General features: G+C 42.0%; 1 protein-coding gene across 1 annotated transcript in view; it reads right to left on the bottom strand.

Annotated features, from left to right (window-relative positions):
• Window positions 1–1,726: 1,726 nt before the first annotated feature.
• Window positions 1,727–16,343, bottom strand: part of DOCK3 (dedicator of cytokinesis 3) — a 176,773-nt gene continuing 162,156 nt past the window's right edge. The window contains exons 51-56 of the mRNA XM_056501874.1: window positions 15,190–15,342; window positions 11,728–11,846; window positions 10,733–10,820; window positions 7,409–7,531; window positions 6,720–6,802; window positions 1,727–6,236 (exon numbers count right to left, since the gene is read on the bottom strand). Coding sequence (XP_056357849.1) covers window positions 5,730–6,236; window positions 6,720–6,802; window positions 7,409–7,531; window positions 10,733–10,820; window positions 11,728–11,846; window positions 15,190–15,342 — 1,073 coding nt within the window. The 3' untranslated portion in view covers window positions 1,727–5,729. The remainder of the gene's footprint in view (window positions 6,237–6,719; window positions 6,803–7,408; window positions 7,532–10,732; window positions 10,821–11,727; window positions 11,847–15,189; window positions 15,343–16,343) is intronic.

Here is a 16,343-nt window from a genome sequence, read left to right as displayed (position 1 = left end):
ATCAAAAGGGAGAAGTGGTGTATGAACCCTCTCTTAAGACACCTGAGCTCAGAGCTCTGTCTTGTGAACTGTGTTTGTGTCCATGGCTTATTAAGAATCATCTACAAATTTATGCACAGGTTAGAGTAATTTCTAGAGGTTTAATTTATCCTCTTATCAGCTTTGTAATGAAATTCATACTGAGTCAGACAAGTCAGATATTGAAATTGTGCTGAAGTTCTCTTATTTTGATAAGAAGAGGTATTTGGATATGGGATTTAGATTTCAATCTGACTAGTGGCAGCTTAAATAAAGTATTGGACTTGCACTGAAAAAAAATTGTTCTGCTGGTTTTAACAGAAACTACAGTATTTTTAAAACTCTTTGTTTAAAGCTGAGAGCTTCACACATCTTTTGTTGTGTGAAAAAGACAGTTTTTATTTCCTGTGCTTGGTTAATAAATAGTTTTTATCTGAATAAAAAAATACTTACTTAGCTAAGATTTAATAAACTGGCTTAGAAACAATCCCAAAGGGCCTGATTGAAGACAGGGTGGAACATAAGTCCTGGGAGGAGTGGCTCAGGGTACCAGGGTGTTCAGGCTGGAAGTCTTACCACTTTCTACAGCTGCCTGAAAAGTTGTACTCAGGTGTGGGTCAGCCTTTTCTCCCAGGAAACAAGTGAGAGGAGAAGAGGAAATGGCCTCAAGTTGTGCCAGGGGAGTTTGGGGTTGGATATTGGGAAAAATTTCTTCACTAAAAGGATAGTTAAGCCCTGGAACAGGTTGCCCAGGGAAATGGTAGAGTCACCATTCCTGGAAGTATTAAAAATCAAGTGGACGTGGCTCTTCACAATATGGTTTAGAGGGCAGAGTGGTATTTGGTTGAAGGTTGGACTTGGTGATTTTGGAGATAATTTCCAACTTGAATGATTCTATGATTCTGTTCTATGATTGAGACACACTTCGGGCATCAGGTGAACATTTTAGCTAAGCCACAGGTTGATACTTTCGATGCACTGAAGTACTGTGTTACAGTTTCTCTTCTCAGTCTTTGTATGTGGCCTTGCCAGACCATGTACATCCTGGGGCCAGCTGAAGAGTCAGACTTGCTGCTAAATGTCTTTTGAGACCGATTTCAGAAGATTTTTTTGTTGGTTTGTCAAGACATTAAATGAGTTATTTTGCATCCTGTACAATTACCTGGTTTATTAGTGGTAATGGAAGAAAATTTGAGTCCAGGAGTCTGTCGGAGTCATCATAGCTCTGAATTCCCAAATCCTGTGTTCCTGCATGTCTTAACTACTATTCTTTCACATCGATTATGTTAAATGATCAGTATTTAAGTACTATTGCAATGAAAGAGTAGCAGTCTTTTAGGCAGTGAGGTAGTGGTGATAAGGAAGTGGTACCCAGCCACTCCACAGCTGTGCCAGTGGAGAGCTTTGTCTCTGTATTGCCCCCAAACTGTGCCCGGGGCTGTTGCAGTGCCATGTCCATCTACCTGACTGGCCCAGAAGGGGGCTGCACCTGCTGCTTGATTCTACAAATTGGTATTAAATAACCCTGTCAGCTAAAAGAGGGAAGCCATTCCCTCACCACACAAAGTCCTTGTGGTTGCTCCCATTTTTCTCATTCACACAAAAGTGGGAAGTGAGAGCTGATCCTTGTCTCTTGTGAAGGTTTGGAGCAGCCTGAGGATATCCCTGCCTCAAGGACAGCAATGACCATACAGCTGTACTGTTTTAATATCAGGTATTAATCTTTAATTCCACATCACAGCAGTCGAGTGAATGGGTAAGGGAAAGGAACCCAAAACAAACGGCAGATATTTACATCTAAAATTCACACCACTTATTTGTTGGTTCTGGAAACATGCTATCACAATATATACAATGAAGTACCTTTAGGACACTTGTACAAATTATTTTTTTTCTTTTGAATCTGATTTCCATTATAGATAAGATAGCTGTTTTCATTTTATTTTAAACATGAATACACAAAAGAGAAGTGGTTAGAGGTTTTTGCCTTTTTTTTTTTTTTTTTTTTTTTAAATAAGCACAGAATGCCAGAGGTTAAAAACACATTTACAGGGCAGAATACCAGTCAGACATCACAATCTATACATTTTTTGCTCAATTTCCTGTACAAATACACAGCATTCAAATGGGGGTATTTACAAAGAAGCATGACCAGAGGATATTTTAAATATCACATAATTTGTTTCCCAAAGGCTCTTGCTCTCTCCAGCCTCCCCAGTTTTGGCTGATACTCCCACAGAAGGGATATGCAATATCCCTTACCTAAAAACGGGTAAGTAAGCTAAAAACCAAACAGAGGAAAATATGAAAAAGGATCTGAGTCTTGCATACAGCAATAAAACCAACCCAGCTATTGGGGAAAAAAAAAAGTAGGATTCAGAGAAATTGTTTTTAATTGCTTTTCTTCTACCACTGTAGCTTCTTCTCAATTTTGTTTTGGATGGGGCCAGCAGGTACATGGATGATGGAGAGATTTATAGCAGAATTCCACCAATTTTTCTCAGGAATGCACATGCTATTTCATTATGGAAAGAAAACCAAATGAAGGCAAGTACACTGAGGTTTGAATTAGAGTTAGAGTTAGGTATAGAATGTCAAGGTCTTGTTCAAAACATCCTGTTGCTGTGGTTTATACAAGGAATCTTCAAATCCTGTTGGGAAGTGCAACAACTGCTGTTGCTTCCACCTACTCCAGGACTGAGCTTGATGTTGGAGTTGTACTATCCTAAAAGACACCTCACCCTACAGAGAAATAGTAGTTCCAGGCAATATTAGTTCCAAGATTCACAAAATGTTAATAATAGTCTTTCTATCTTCTGCTCCCTTTAAGGCAAACACTGAAAAGGGAGACAGAATACTTGGTAGATATCAGAATAATAACACAAATTTGACTCCAGAGAGACTTAAATTTGGCAAATTCAGCAATTTATTCCACCCTTCTTTATGTGGACCTGCCATAAATTAGGTACTTGTGCACATCCCCTGATTGATCTTCCAACTCTTGCAAATACACAGGAATGCCAGACTCCCGAAATGGACTCGCTGCTGTTGTACCAGGTCTATAATCAGAGCAGGATGATGCATTTTCAGAGACTGATTAGCACTCTGGTGGGCAGGTTTTCCAGCTGCCTGGGACTCAGTTCCATGGTAATTGCATTCTTGGTTCTGCAAAGTTTTATTTGCAAGACCTGCTTTTTTTTTTACATTGAGGAAGCTCGGTAAGTCACTACATTTATTACTTTTAGTCTTGCTGCCAGGAAAAAAAAAGAAACCGGGCAAGTGAGATAGAATTAAAACTTAGTTCTTTTAAGAACTTTACTGGAAGAGTCTCAGTGGGATTGGAGGATAGCATATGTGAAAACATTTCACACTTTTCTAAGGAATTACCTTGACTTACCTTTACTGAAAAGATCAGTTGTTTTCCTACATTTGTTCTGTACCAGAAATCTAGCTTGGTTTGTTAACATTGAAGATTGTCCTAGCATTGGAAAACTCTCCTTCCTGCTAAAAATGAAACATCCACTATAGGCCAGATTTTATTATCATTGTTTAAATTGTGAAGGATATAATGATTACAAGCAGCCTGTGTTAGTAACAAAATAGAGGAAGCAAGAGAGACTTTGTTCCAGCCAAATAGGCCATTTAAGAAACAAATCCATAACTTAGTAGTTTTGCATGGGCTAGAGCTTGAGGAAAAAAAAAAAAAACAAACAAATCCTCTTAAAGTCCCCTTCATACAACTGCTGAGTCCAGACTTTACACAGCCAGACCATCTTTAGGCAGTTCAGAAACCATGTACTCTGCCCAGTCACTGTATTTAGAGGTAGTGCTAAAGGTGACCTGTAAAAGATTTATTATAATCCTTTTTTGCTTCTTTATGCTTTTTTTAGCAGGAGAAACTGAGCAGTTAGGCAAGAATTCAAGATGTAAGTTGAGTGCTGTTCCTGTTTCTGGCATTAATTTATATGGTGGAGGTCTTATTTGAATGTGCTTCAGATTTTTCATTGGTAGGAAAGAGGGAGGGCTGTTCCCATCCTACGGAGTGTGCTTTGCAGTCTACAGGTGAAAGGGTTATAAGGAAGGCTAAAATGTGTGTGGGTGTGGCAAGGGAAAGGAAGGTGGATTGTTCATCTAAAAACATTACATATTTTATACTATTTTGATTGAAAATTTTTTGAAAAGTATGAAAACAGGAATAAAAGGTTTCTTAGAACCAAGATCTTTTCTTTGTAAAGAATAATATTACCCACAGATTTTCTTTTTCCTGAACTGTGCAAGTACTGATTAAAAGGCATGTTTTTGGTTCATAGACCTCTACTGTCTTCAGCTCTGCACAGTTCTGGTTTGTGTGGTGTGGCTTGGCATCCCCCCCCAATGCTCTTCAGCCCTTTCTAGAGCTTATCAATAAAAACCATGGGATTGGGAAAGGCTGTATTGCTGCCTGAGGAGAAAAGGAAAAAGAAACCAACCTTCCAGAAGAGAGAAGCAGCAGCTCTTACTACACATTCTAAAGAAGCAAAAGAGGAAACAAACACTTGTTCTTTACAGGTTGCCTTTAAGGTCCCTGACTCTGGGGTGTACACTTGATACCGGGCATTACTCTAGTCTTGGTGTTTTCTGTCTGCTCTGAGAGATGGGAGATTCTTTCTGCACACCAGCTGCAGTGAGTTGTTGGGAGGGACTGAGGATATTAACAGGAATGAATCTCAGCTCCTGGGTGATGGAAGTGGGTGAGAATTATGATGTTCAGCCCTGAGGCAAGGATTGTTGGATATGATGCATTTAAGCCACCTTTTCTGTGCTGGCTGGGTCATCAACCAGCTTGTGGCATGAGAAACTCAATTTGGTTGGATTTGTTTTAATCTGGAATAGAAATGCTGGTGTCAACAGCCTGCCCAAAGCTGGGCATGGGAAAGGCCTACAATGAGGTTGTAGCTCCAGTAGCCACCAACCTCCTCTCATTCTGTAGCACAGATGAATAACACGATTCCCATGAGAAAGCAGGTTGGCTTAGCCAGTGAAAGCAAAATTTAAGAAATGAAACAGTACATAAAAAACAAAGGAGGCAGAGTTTGTTGGAAACGATATCTTGGAGATCAGTGCATCAGCACTGCTTAGATTGCCTCAGCACCTATGAACCAATGCAGGGAGATCACTGCACAGATATGTACAATCCTGCTCTCAAAAGAGCCAATTTCTTCTTAGAATTACCATCTTTCCACTGCCTGCAGCTCATGCACCTTCCAGCCTGACAGTTCATAGAATCCCTGATTTCAGCAATGAGCTTTCAATTCTGTACAGCAAAGAAATATGTCCCTAGTGCAACTGCTTCTACTCATGTGCGTCTCAAAACTGGGAGGAAAGCAGGTTCAAAATCAACTTGCCATATTCCCCCCATTTTCCCTTCCACTTAAAATTGTATTTTTCAGCTTCTGCAAGTCTCTATGGCTCGTATGCCGTATGATGTGGTTAAGAAACTGCAGAAGGAATAAACTGTCCACTGCACAGAAAGTTAAAAAACATAACGGAAAGGTGTAAAAAGAAATTAAAAAGGAAAGCAGCAACCTGCCATGCTGGCCCAATTGCTTTTGTGGGCTTCAGACATAACCCTGCGGCAGTAGAAAATCGGTTTGCTGTTCTCCGAGTCCTGCTCTCTCTCTGCTGTATCCAGACCTGGAATGCCAATGCCAGCTGGGTACCAGGAGCTGTCCCTACTGCTCGCTGATGCCGTGCTCCCATGCCACCCTGGCCTGCTCCTCCTTGCCACCACTCACTGGCTGGGACACTTTACGGTGCAGCGGACGGTGCTTGTCATCATCTTCAATGATCATCCCCTCCTCGTTCTCCATGTTTGGCAGCCGGGAGTGGTAAGGTTTGGGGGGTAAAGCAGGAGGGTCCATGGTGTCCTGAGGAATGACTCCAGATGGAGCAGAGTGGCTTCGGCATGGCTGGGATTTGAGCGACTCCAGGACATCAGGCTCAGAGAGACTGTACCTGACAGGGAGGTAGGGTGTCTCTAGATCTTCGTCAGTGTTCCAGGCCTGGCTGGGCACAGAATCCATGGTGTCTGTGCGAGGAGGTGGTTCAGAAGAATGTCCAAAATTGCTCTCGCTCAAGGAAGAGACGCCGCTGCTGGCACTGCCGGATAAAGTGGAGTTACTGCCATCTAGACCAGACTGTGGACTGGTGGGCGATGCAGGGATGGGATGAAGAGGGGACTGTTTGGAGAGAAGCAATACCAGGTTAAAAACTAAAAAAGGAAGCAATGCTGCATCTTGTGTGTTGATCCCCATTTCAGCTTTTGACAGTGTTGTTAACAACAGCTAAGTTCCATTTGTGTTCAGAATGTCAAGGATTATTGGTTTACATGTATGGAAGTACCACTTGTGGGCAGACAAGTGCACTCAACAACACCAGAGCTGTTAGAGAAACAGCAGCTGAGGTGGTGATCGGGGTGCTGAAATCACAGCATATGGTGCAAAAAAGGAAAAGGGAAGGACCTACAATGCGTGAGTTATTTCTATAGCATTCAGCTGTGGAATAGGTTAAGAGCTTTCAGTGGGTTTTCTCATCTGCAAGTTCCTAGCATGTTAAAAATAGTATTTCTGCGTTCAGAAGCTGCTTGGTGGGAGCAGAGAAGGAGAGACCCCTTTCAGGAGCCCATTGTTGTCCCATATCCCTCTCTGCTCTCCTGCCATTACCTTGCGCAACGTTCGTGCGGGCAGTGCTGGAGGAGCATCACTGAGCTGGTGGTGGAAGGCATCAAAGTGCAGTGAGTAGTGTCCTGGAACGAGACAAGGGTCAGCAATGCAGACTTGTGCTGTTTCATTGCAGCCACAGAGCTGGGTTTAGCTCTGTAATGCCAGGTAACAGCTCCAAATGCTGCTAACTCCAGACTAGGGTTGTCTGATGGATACTGCAGAGTGCATCTGTCACACACTGGCTGCTAAGGAGAAATACAGTGCAGAGAGAGTTTTTTCACTGCTCCATTATCAAGGACCTCATGGCAAGGCAGGCTCTTAACAAACATTTGAAGTTTCATTTAGTAACTTTCTAAGCTTAAATGACTGCTAAATTTGGTCATTGGTAAGAACCCACACCAAGCTTCATCACTCTCACACTTAATTCTAGCCCCAATGTACACATAAGTCCACATTGCTTAAGGACTGCAAGAATTTGAAGATTTGGAAAAAAAAGAAATTGAAAACCTACCAGACCAGGAAAACCTATTGGGTTTTTGTTTCTAGTTGTTTTTACAGGGGTGGGGCAGAAAGGCTATAGTCAGCTTTTAGGTGGTCTGGGTCTGTGTGTGTGTGTGTGTGTGTGTGTGTGTGTGTGTGTGTGTGTGTGACTGCAGGCATTAGCAGCAGCCTGCTGGGCACGTCCTTACCATGGGGCAGGCTTCGGGGAGGCACTGGTGGGGCCAGGGTGCTCCCAGCGTGGGCAGACAGGAATGGCAGCGCCTCTCGGCTTCCGCTGTCCAGGCTCCAGCTACTGGGTGCTGCTGGCACAGCTGGGGGATTGAAACACATGTAACTCGGACGGGGAGTTTGTGGGGCCAGCACTGGCTTTCCAGTGTGCTCTTCAGCAGCAGAGACAGATTCCAGGGACTCAGTGAATGGCAGGATTGACAGCACAGAAAGGCTACAGAGTGTTAAGTTTAGAGATGCTTTGTTAAGGAAGTGAGAGTTAGGTGAAGGCAGGGTTAGTCTGCCCAGCTCCCCTCCATCCCTGGGCCCATTTCTAGCAAATCTGAAGAGCAGTAGGACTCTGGCAGGTTACTTTGCAAATCAGTGTGGAGGTAAAAATGAAATCCCACCAATGGAACAGTGGCTGGATCTCAGGTGCAAGCTGTTCTGCTTGGTGGGGAGTAGTGACAAGGGAGCATGGCAAAACCCTCTGGAAACACAGGACAGCCTGTGGCTGCACTGCAGGCTCAGTGAGGACTGAAAAAAGGACATGAAGGAAATTATATTTCAATCTGTTTTGCAAAATAAATTATCTCAAAGCTCCAATTTACTAAGCTACAGAGTTGATCAAGAACTTTGATGACAAAATATTTAAGACAACAGTTTGGCCTCCTTGTATTACAGAGTGTCCTGAAGAGATCAAGTCTTTGTGAATCAGGAAGTATCTCTATACTTCATTTAACAGAGAGTGAATATTATCTTCATGGAATTGGTTTTTCATAGAAATAAAAGCTGCTTCTTGACGTGAACATGAACCTTTTTCAAGATCTTGAGAATTCTGTCAACCTTGAACATTATTAAAATGCACCTTCCCTCCTTCCTTCCAAAGAAGACTTGATTTATTCTTTGAAGAGACATGCAATATTTGTATGTTTATTTAAAAACAAATAAGCAACTGCAATTTCTTCAGATTAGCAAAGAGAGGAAAAAAACAGTAATTAATTGAGCCTGTCAAAGGAAACTGAGATAAAAATAGCTTTTTCCATCTTCAGTTTGCACAATGGAAGCCTGGAGAAATAAACATAGAGTTTGACATCTGAAGAGGATTTCTCTTAAATTAAAATGCCTGCAGCCATTTTTTGTGCATTTCTTTCTAAAATGACTTTGAAAGGTTTCTCTTTTTTTTTTTTTTTTTTTTTTTTTTTTTTTTTTTTTTTTTTGTCTCCCTAGTTCATGAGTTAGCATGAGCATGGGCTCCCTGAGGCCTAAAATTCCCTAAAGTAAAAAAGATCACAAAGTGACAGCTTCATAAGGCAGAACAAACCTCATAAAAGTAAATGTTTAGTTTTTTTTAAGAGACTCTCAGCCTGAGAACCTAAGAAAGGCAAATGAAGAAGACACTAAGAATGTTGACAGAGAAAAGGTTCACACCAGGGCCTACCTCTCTATACAAGTAATGTGGCTCCAGATGGATTTTCCTTGTATACATGACAGAGTGCTCTAATTTGCACTGCTGCAATTGATGTCAAAGGGCTAAAACAGAGGGACAAGATGCACAGCAGTGCCAGCCTTGCTCATCTCTCCTGCCATATCCCAGCATCAAATGAAAAGGGCAGAAAACTTGATTTGCTTGGCTTTGAGTATTTAGGAGTGCTGGAAGAAGGTGAGATGACTCTGAAGAGTGGCTGCTGCCCATTAATACCAGTGTTTTAGTCAAAATGCTCCAGGGAAGAAGCAAAGCAGGGAGCTCCCAGTGCTGTGACTTGGCCTGTGGCTCTCTGTGTGACTGTTCAGTGGCTCAGTAGCCAAGTTTAATCAGCAGGGCAGCTGCATTTGAACCATTCTGCCCTGGGCAACTGATGTCACCAATGTCACTGGCAATTACTGAGCACAACTTCTGACAGGGCCAGGAAGGGGAGGGGGGCAGTCAGGGCCCTGACTGCCCACAAATCCAGGGCAGATGGCACCCCAGCTACATAGAATGGTGAGAGTTCAGGCTTGCCAAGAGCACCTGTAACTGCATTTTGCCACCAGCCAAGCACAAGAGCTGGGATTTCTGCCACACCATCCCCACAGAACATCACCTGTGTCTTTTGTGGCTTCTTAAAAATTCTGTTTGTGATCTCTTGGCACTGAATACCACATTTCTGAATAATATCACCCACAGATATAAATTCAAGTATTTTTCCTAGACAGACAACAAATATGTATCTACCTTCCTTTTCCAGCTCTGTCTCCTGTCCAGTACAAAGATCTCACCATCCCTGTCATATGTTTGGTTCAAACAAACATGGCTAAGCTGGAGCTCTTAATCCCTCACTCTCCAGTCTTAACTCTCTTGTCATTGCTCATTATTGTCATCAAGTCATCATTCTGCCATTTATTCAGAACTGGTGTTTGGCTTCAATCTGGACCGCTCATGTTGAAGTAAAGGATTCTGATTTATTAGAAATTCTAAAATAAAATTTAGATTTTTTTTTAAAGTTATAGCTTAGTTCTGGCACAGTTACTGAAACAGAAAGATAAAAATCTGAGTGTACAATGTAGGTCAGACTAGAGAGTTACAGTGATCTTTCCTGGCCTTAAAAACCTTTTAAGATACCATTTTTCCCAGCCCTACATGACTGTTGCTTGCTTAGGGCAGCCTCCTTATCTCAGATTTTAATTCAGGAATTTTGCCCTCTTCTGCTTTTTCGCAGTGCTGCCTTTCAGATAATTTTTGAGCTCATCGTTTTGTCCATGGCACTTCCTTCACAAGCTGCTCCTTTTCTCTTACACCATATAAATTCTTTCTCCTCTTTCAGCTTTTTTCCCCCTGCAGGGGCTCTGCCTGTTTTTCCAAAGGAATGAGTTAAAAAAGCATATATTCCTAATGATAAATAAATAGAAAACTACCTCAGAGAGAGATTACAAGGAAAGTTTTCATTTTGAACAATAAATGTGTATTAAAAACCAGTATAACTCATGAATAAAAAATATAGCCCAAATCTTGGGCTGTTCTCAGATAACTTTTCATTTGCTGCTTTGCAAGTTTGCTTGACAAAGGCTGCAGGAATTGTTTCAATAACAAAATGCCAAACTCAGAAAGCTTTCTGAAATAGGAGGTTTGTGCCACCCCACCCTTCTGTGAAGGCTCTGAAATGAGGTAGATTGGCAGAAGGCCCGGTTAATTAAACTGTTAATTAGAAAAGTGTGAGAGAAATGCACTCTGCCAGGAAATGTAGAAGCCCATTTGTTACTTGCTGTAGCATGAGCAGCGGAATAGTATTTTAGCAAGCATGCATGCTGAACAGGAAAAGGAATACCTTTCTCAGCCACAGACAGGTTGGGGTCACTGCAAGGTTTGCATGGTCCAATCATTTGCTGGATCAAGGCGCGCTGGAAATTCGGAGGCTAAGAGAGAAGAAAGTTAGCAAAGAAGAGTTAATAAAAAAAAAGTTCCAAACTAGCTGGGGCAATGTGCACTTTCTGCTCCTTTTTTTTAAGTAAAGAAGTTTTTTAATTAAGGATTCCCTGGGAACCTCAGGCTGTGAGTACATTGGCAGGTACTGCAGTGCAATGTGAATCAATCTCTAGAGTGTAACAGTGCTGAGGGCCCACAGTTCCTGCTCTCTGGAGGAATTATTTTACACTAGTTCTAGCCTGGCCTTGTGCCCGTTAGCAGCTGGAATATATTGTTTGCCCTCTGAAGCTTATCTTTGGTTTTGTTTGAACATTGACTTTGCATGCTTTGAAAACAGCTCTCCAGTGCAAACTGAAGTGTGATAAGTGGGCAGGATCAGGAGATTCCCTTTAAAAATGCATGCCAGGGTGAGATTTAAATGCTTAAATGTAGGCACATTTTTCAATTTATCCAGAGGAATTAGGGCCCAGATTTTTTGGAGACCCTGTATATTATTTCAGCCTCTCATGGTTTTTGATTCCTTTGGAAATCACCATAAAGTTATTTATAATCAGCTTGAATCTGCAAGAACAGATGGCCATGGTTCTAAACAAATAAAGAAAATGATGTGACTACTTGCAATGGACCAGGGCTCACGATAAAGTTGGGAAGTGAGTCCATTTTCACAGGACATATCTGCTTTTTTAATAGTCACTACAGTTTATATCACTCAGCTGCCACAGTGGGTGCCTCCAGCGGTGGATTAATAGGAAAAGTTCTGTTTCACCTCTGAAAACAATCCTAAGCTGCTGTAGTTTGCAAAAATAAGAAAGAAAGCTTTAAGGTGGTGAAAGCCAGCAAAAATCCAGGCACAGTTTCAGGGGGTTGAAGTGACAGAGCAGAAAGGAGAGCTGCTACCTGTCCGTTTTCCATGATAGCTGCGGGATACATGGCGCTGCTGGGCCGGTCCCGGTGCGCTGGCAGCAGCATCATCATCTCCCGAGAGTGGCGGTACTTATCTGGTAGAGAGGGAGAGCCTGTGAACAAGTGAGAACAATCACCTACACGGGACAAACAGCAGCCATTCTCTGCACGCCCAGGGGTCTCAGCCCCCTGTGCACTTGGCTCGGACACAAGAGCTCACAGGACTCAGGGAATGGTGCCGAGCCCACTAAGCAGCTGACTGTTGGTGGGTGCATAGCACAAGGATGCAGTAAGAACTGCCTTGTTGGATCAATTAAGGACATACCACCTAGTGTGTGTAAGATGTGTGTGTCCCTAGTTGTATGTTGCAAAGTGCTTCCTTTTAAACATAAAATAAAGTGGGCAAGTGGGCGCCTGTGTGGAATTGGCTATGGCTGTGCCTAATGCTCCCTTGTATTGTAAAGTTATAGAAATACCATAAAATTGTGCATTTTAGAACTGAGTATGGGAGAAAGGGATAAAAGCTTGAGATACACCATTCGGTTCAAGCAGAAATCTGTGGGAACATACTTAATTCCTTGGTTCTGGATAGAGATAACTGTTGCCTTTTAATTGGTGCTATCTTGGTCAGCTTCCTCTTGTTCAAGCAAACCAACCCCAATAATAAATAGCATATTCTATAAATGTGAGAGGCACTTTGCTTACAATGCTGCTGTAATGATGATTACTACAGTGTTGCTATACTGAGCCCTTTGATGACACTAGTCATTTACCAATGCTTAGAGTTTTATAGTAGGAATAATAAGCTTGATTTATCTATATAGTTGTCATTTAAGATATTGGGGTATTTCATGAACAGCTTCCTGACAGGTGGAATTACTTGGGACTCGTCCTTCAAGATGAGTGCCATATCACAATACGCCTCCTGATGTGGTTTTGCCAGAAGAATGACTCCCATCAGTGACTTCCTAAAGTCTGACACTACTGATACACGCACCCCTTGGGATGCACAATATTAGGCAGGAATTGATGTTGTGAGGCTGCTGAAGTGAGCTGTAATTTGCACTGATTGTTTGATTGCGTCACAAACACAAACCGAACAGATGGCAGCACACAGCGCATTACAGAGCCATGCCGGCTTTTGGGGAATACATGCCCCCTCTGGCAAACTTCCACAACCACACACATTACCTGGACAGCACTCCCAACATATCAGCAAAGGCATTGGTGCTGGTTGATGCAGCTTTTACCCCAGCAAAAGCAAACATGCAGTTTTGGGGACTAATATTCAGCACACGGTGGAAGGAACAATGTGTCCAGCAGAATGCAGGATAAAGTCCTACAATTGCAACAATTCCATTGGGGGGCAGATGCCAGATTAATCTACACCCCCACTCTGACATGAACAGTGGCAGAGTATCTGCATTCTAGTCCCGAACTCATTTTCTCCCCAGACATAGAACAAAAACAATTGGACGACATTCTTTGCTCTTATGTACAACATCAGCTTGGAGAACACAGTGTTAACACTTTGTGCTGAGTCTTTTCCTCACAGGTCACAGATAGTCCTGTTCTGCAGGACAAATGTTAAGATGCTGAACTTTTAGGCGTGCCCAGAACTACAGCACAGCACAACCTTCACTGCTAACTTTTCCTTCTTATTGATGTTGTCATCCTTGCTCTTTTATATCAAAGATGCAAACCACCTCTATGTGCTGTCAGTTTATAAGGGGATTACAGCTTCCAAAGACCTTGGACTGCAGGACCTGAAAAATCCCACATGTGCTGGCAGAGTGTAGTTTAAAAAACTGGCACCCTAAATTTGTCATTAACTATAGCTATAAAAATGGTAATAGATTATGCCAAGTGTTCAATCTGCAAACAAAATTTAAGTATCGCTGTTTTGGACAGATAGAGAGCACAATAACCACAGCTCCTTTCAGGGACTGGCAGAACTTAAAAAACAAAGTCAAAAAAAGCCTTTAAAGCTTCCAGAGCAGCCAGTGGCCATAATAAAATACTGCAGCATGTGCCAGGGCTAACTCCTTTAAGCATGTAGCTTAGTGCACTTGTTGTGTGCAGCACTGTGGGTACTTGCTAATGAGAAAGGAAAACCTGTGCTAAAGCCAGAGATAGCTTTGCTTTTTTAATTATAAATATGTTAATCCACTTGTGACAAGTATTAATTTTAAGGAATAAACTGAACATTAATGTAAACTCCAAACTCATTGAATTTCTTCTCCTGGTTCATCATTTTTATTATAATTATGAAAAGTTTGTTCCTGCACCAAATTGCAATTTTTTTACTAAAAAGGAAGTTTTAATGTAAGTACATGTATTCTTGCAGCATGCTGAATAAGACACCAGGACTCATTTTTCTACACCTTAATGAGGGGCAGTGTTGAGGAAGCAGTAGGGATGCCTTTAGAGGCCAGCAAGTGTCATGTGGGAGTTGCTTTTTGAGTGCATTGGAGGAGTTCTAACTGCATTTTAAATTAAATTGCTGACAAACCCTAACTCACTCCTAGCTCTTTCCGGGCCTTTTTGAGTTACAGTTTCTCACTTTCTGAATCCTGGCTTGTGTAATCTTTTAACTGCAGTAAAGTTCAGCAGTGCCTCATGAGCCACTGCAAATGGAGCCAAACTGACCTGAATTTCTTATTGACCTTTTACACAACAACAGTGGTGCTCCCCTGACAGGGAAGGAGCTACTCAAGGGTCAAGCTGGATGAAAATTTATTTGTAATAAAGAGTAACTACTAATGTCTGTTCTTAGGACAGAATTAGCAAATTCTTGCAGTATTCTGATTTCAGTTCTATTTAAGACTTCTGCTGTAACTTGTGTATATTATAACTAGTATAAATTTTGATGCCTTAATCTGCAGTTCAGTGATAAAATCAAATAATTGATAAACTTTCCTGATGACTATCCTTTAAAAATTCTTTTTAGATTAATAGCTTAGTTATTTTCTTTGGACAAACCAAGTAATCATCTGTGTCGCTATTTTAAGGATCCATAAAAGGGTAATTTTTTGGAAGTGGAGAACAATTTAAATTCCTGTTGAATTCTTAATACAAAAGGCCATGGCTTCCTTTGGTCACTAATGGAACTAATTTGTTATAAAGATACCCATCTCCTCAGGAAAGGACTCTGCAGTAAAACAGAGAAGGTGGTCCTAAGTACCTGCATTATCATTTGGATAAATGAGAGAAGCATTTAAAAATCAGACTAAACCCTAGAAATCCTACCCAACCATGCTTAGGTTAAAGCCACAGGTGACAAAGATGTTAAGTTGATAAATTTAGGTGGCCTTTATGAAATGAATTGTTAGGCTTTGTCCACTTCCCATCTGACCAGTGTTCAGCTGCAGCATCGTGACTCTTGTAGCTTTGTTGGCAGTCTCAGCAGAAAGGCCGGGGGTTGGATGGGTCATGGAGACTGAACTATCCTCTCACCTCTAGAGGTGGTCCCTCCAGGACAGAGATGAGGCACATGGGTGGGGGCAGCGTGGGGGAACTTGCACAGCTGCCGCCCATGCTGTATCTGCTCTGTGGGTAAATAGAGGGCTTCAGCCTCCAGTGGGGTCAATCCAGCACCTTTCACCAGCGCTAAATTAAAAAGAATATAAATAAATACCAAAAAAAAAGAAAAAAAAAAAAGGATAGAGGTGCATTGGCAGAGCTGCACATGTCATGTCTGTGAAGTACCTTGCTCCAGCCACTGATACTGGTCTCTTTTTCACAAGCATCAAATCCACCCAGTTAAAAAAACAAAACAAAAGGAAAAATCACCAAGGAGAAGAATACAGCTGCATTACCACACTGGAATTTAAGTGTAAGGGCTTTTTGTCGTTAGGAACAGCTCCATTTCCAACAGCAGTGTTGTAATAACCAGAACAGTGAGTGGCACGCTGGGAAACACAGATTGCATCTGAGACCTTACTAGAAGTGAAATCCCACCAGTGGGTAATGTCTGAATGCTGTGCTCACCTAATTTAAAAATGAACAGAACAGCAGAGAAGAAACATTGTATCACAGGCTACATGAATATTTCTCAAACTCATTACTTCTCTTACTGTTTCCGATTTGAAATGTGTCTGGCTCCCATCCCTGGGAGGTGCTGTTGGCTCACCCAGCAGCCCAGACCCTTTGGAGCATTCATCACGTTGGTTTCTAAGCAACAGTGAATAATACCGTAAAGAGGGAAGCTGGTGATGCTGTGCAGTCATCAGGCTCAGAAAGATTGTCACAGCCTGTCACAGCCTGTCACTGTGAGCCTCTCACTGGACTTCTAAAGTGGAAAACAGCATGAAACAGTACAGCACCAAACCCTTCAGGTTCCCCCCGAATATTCACATGCCAGCTGAGGCACATCCACTTAGGGACTTCCTCCTGACATGATAGCCCTCTCCTCAGTTCCATTTCCTGTTATTCCAGTTTCACCTGGTTACTGTTTGTCATGATTCTCCTTCCAGCCCTTGGTAATTAGTGCAGCTATTTGCCTTTATTTGAAGATGTTCACTTCTCACCTTCCTACTCCATCTGATCCCTCAATTAAATCACCTTGCTGCATCTGTGTCACAACAACAGCCAGTCAATTAGGATTTTAC

Source organism: Oenanthe melanoleuca, chromosome 12, assembly GCF_029582105.1.
Source record: "Oenanthe melanoleuca isolate GR-GAL-2019-014 chromosome 12, OMel1.0, whole genome shotgun sequence".
NCBI lineage: Eukaryota > Metazoa > Chordata > Aves > Passeriformes > Muscicapidae > Oenanthe > Oenanthe melanoleuca.
The sequence above is the reverse complement of the archived record's forward strand: the minus strand, read 5'-3'. Positions and strand labels throughout refer to the sequence as shown.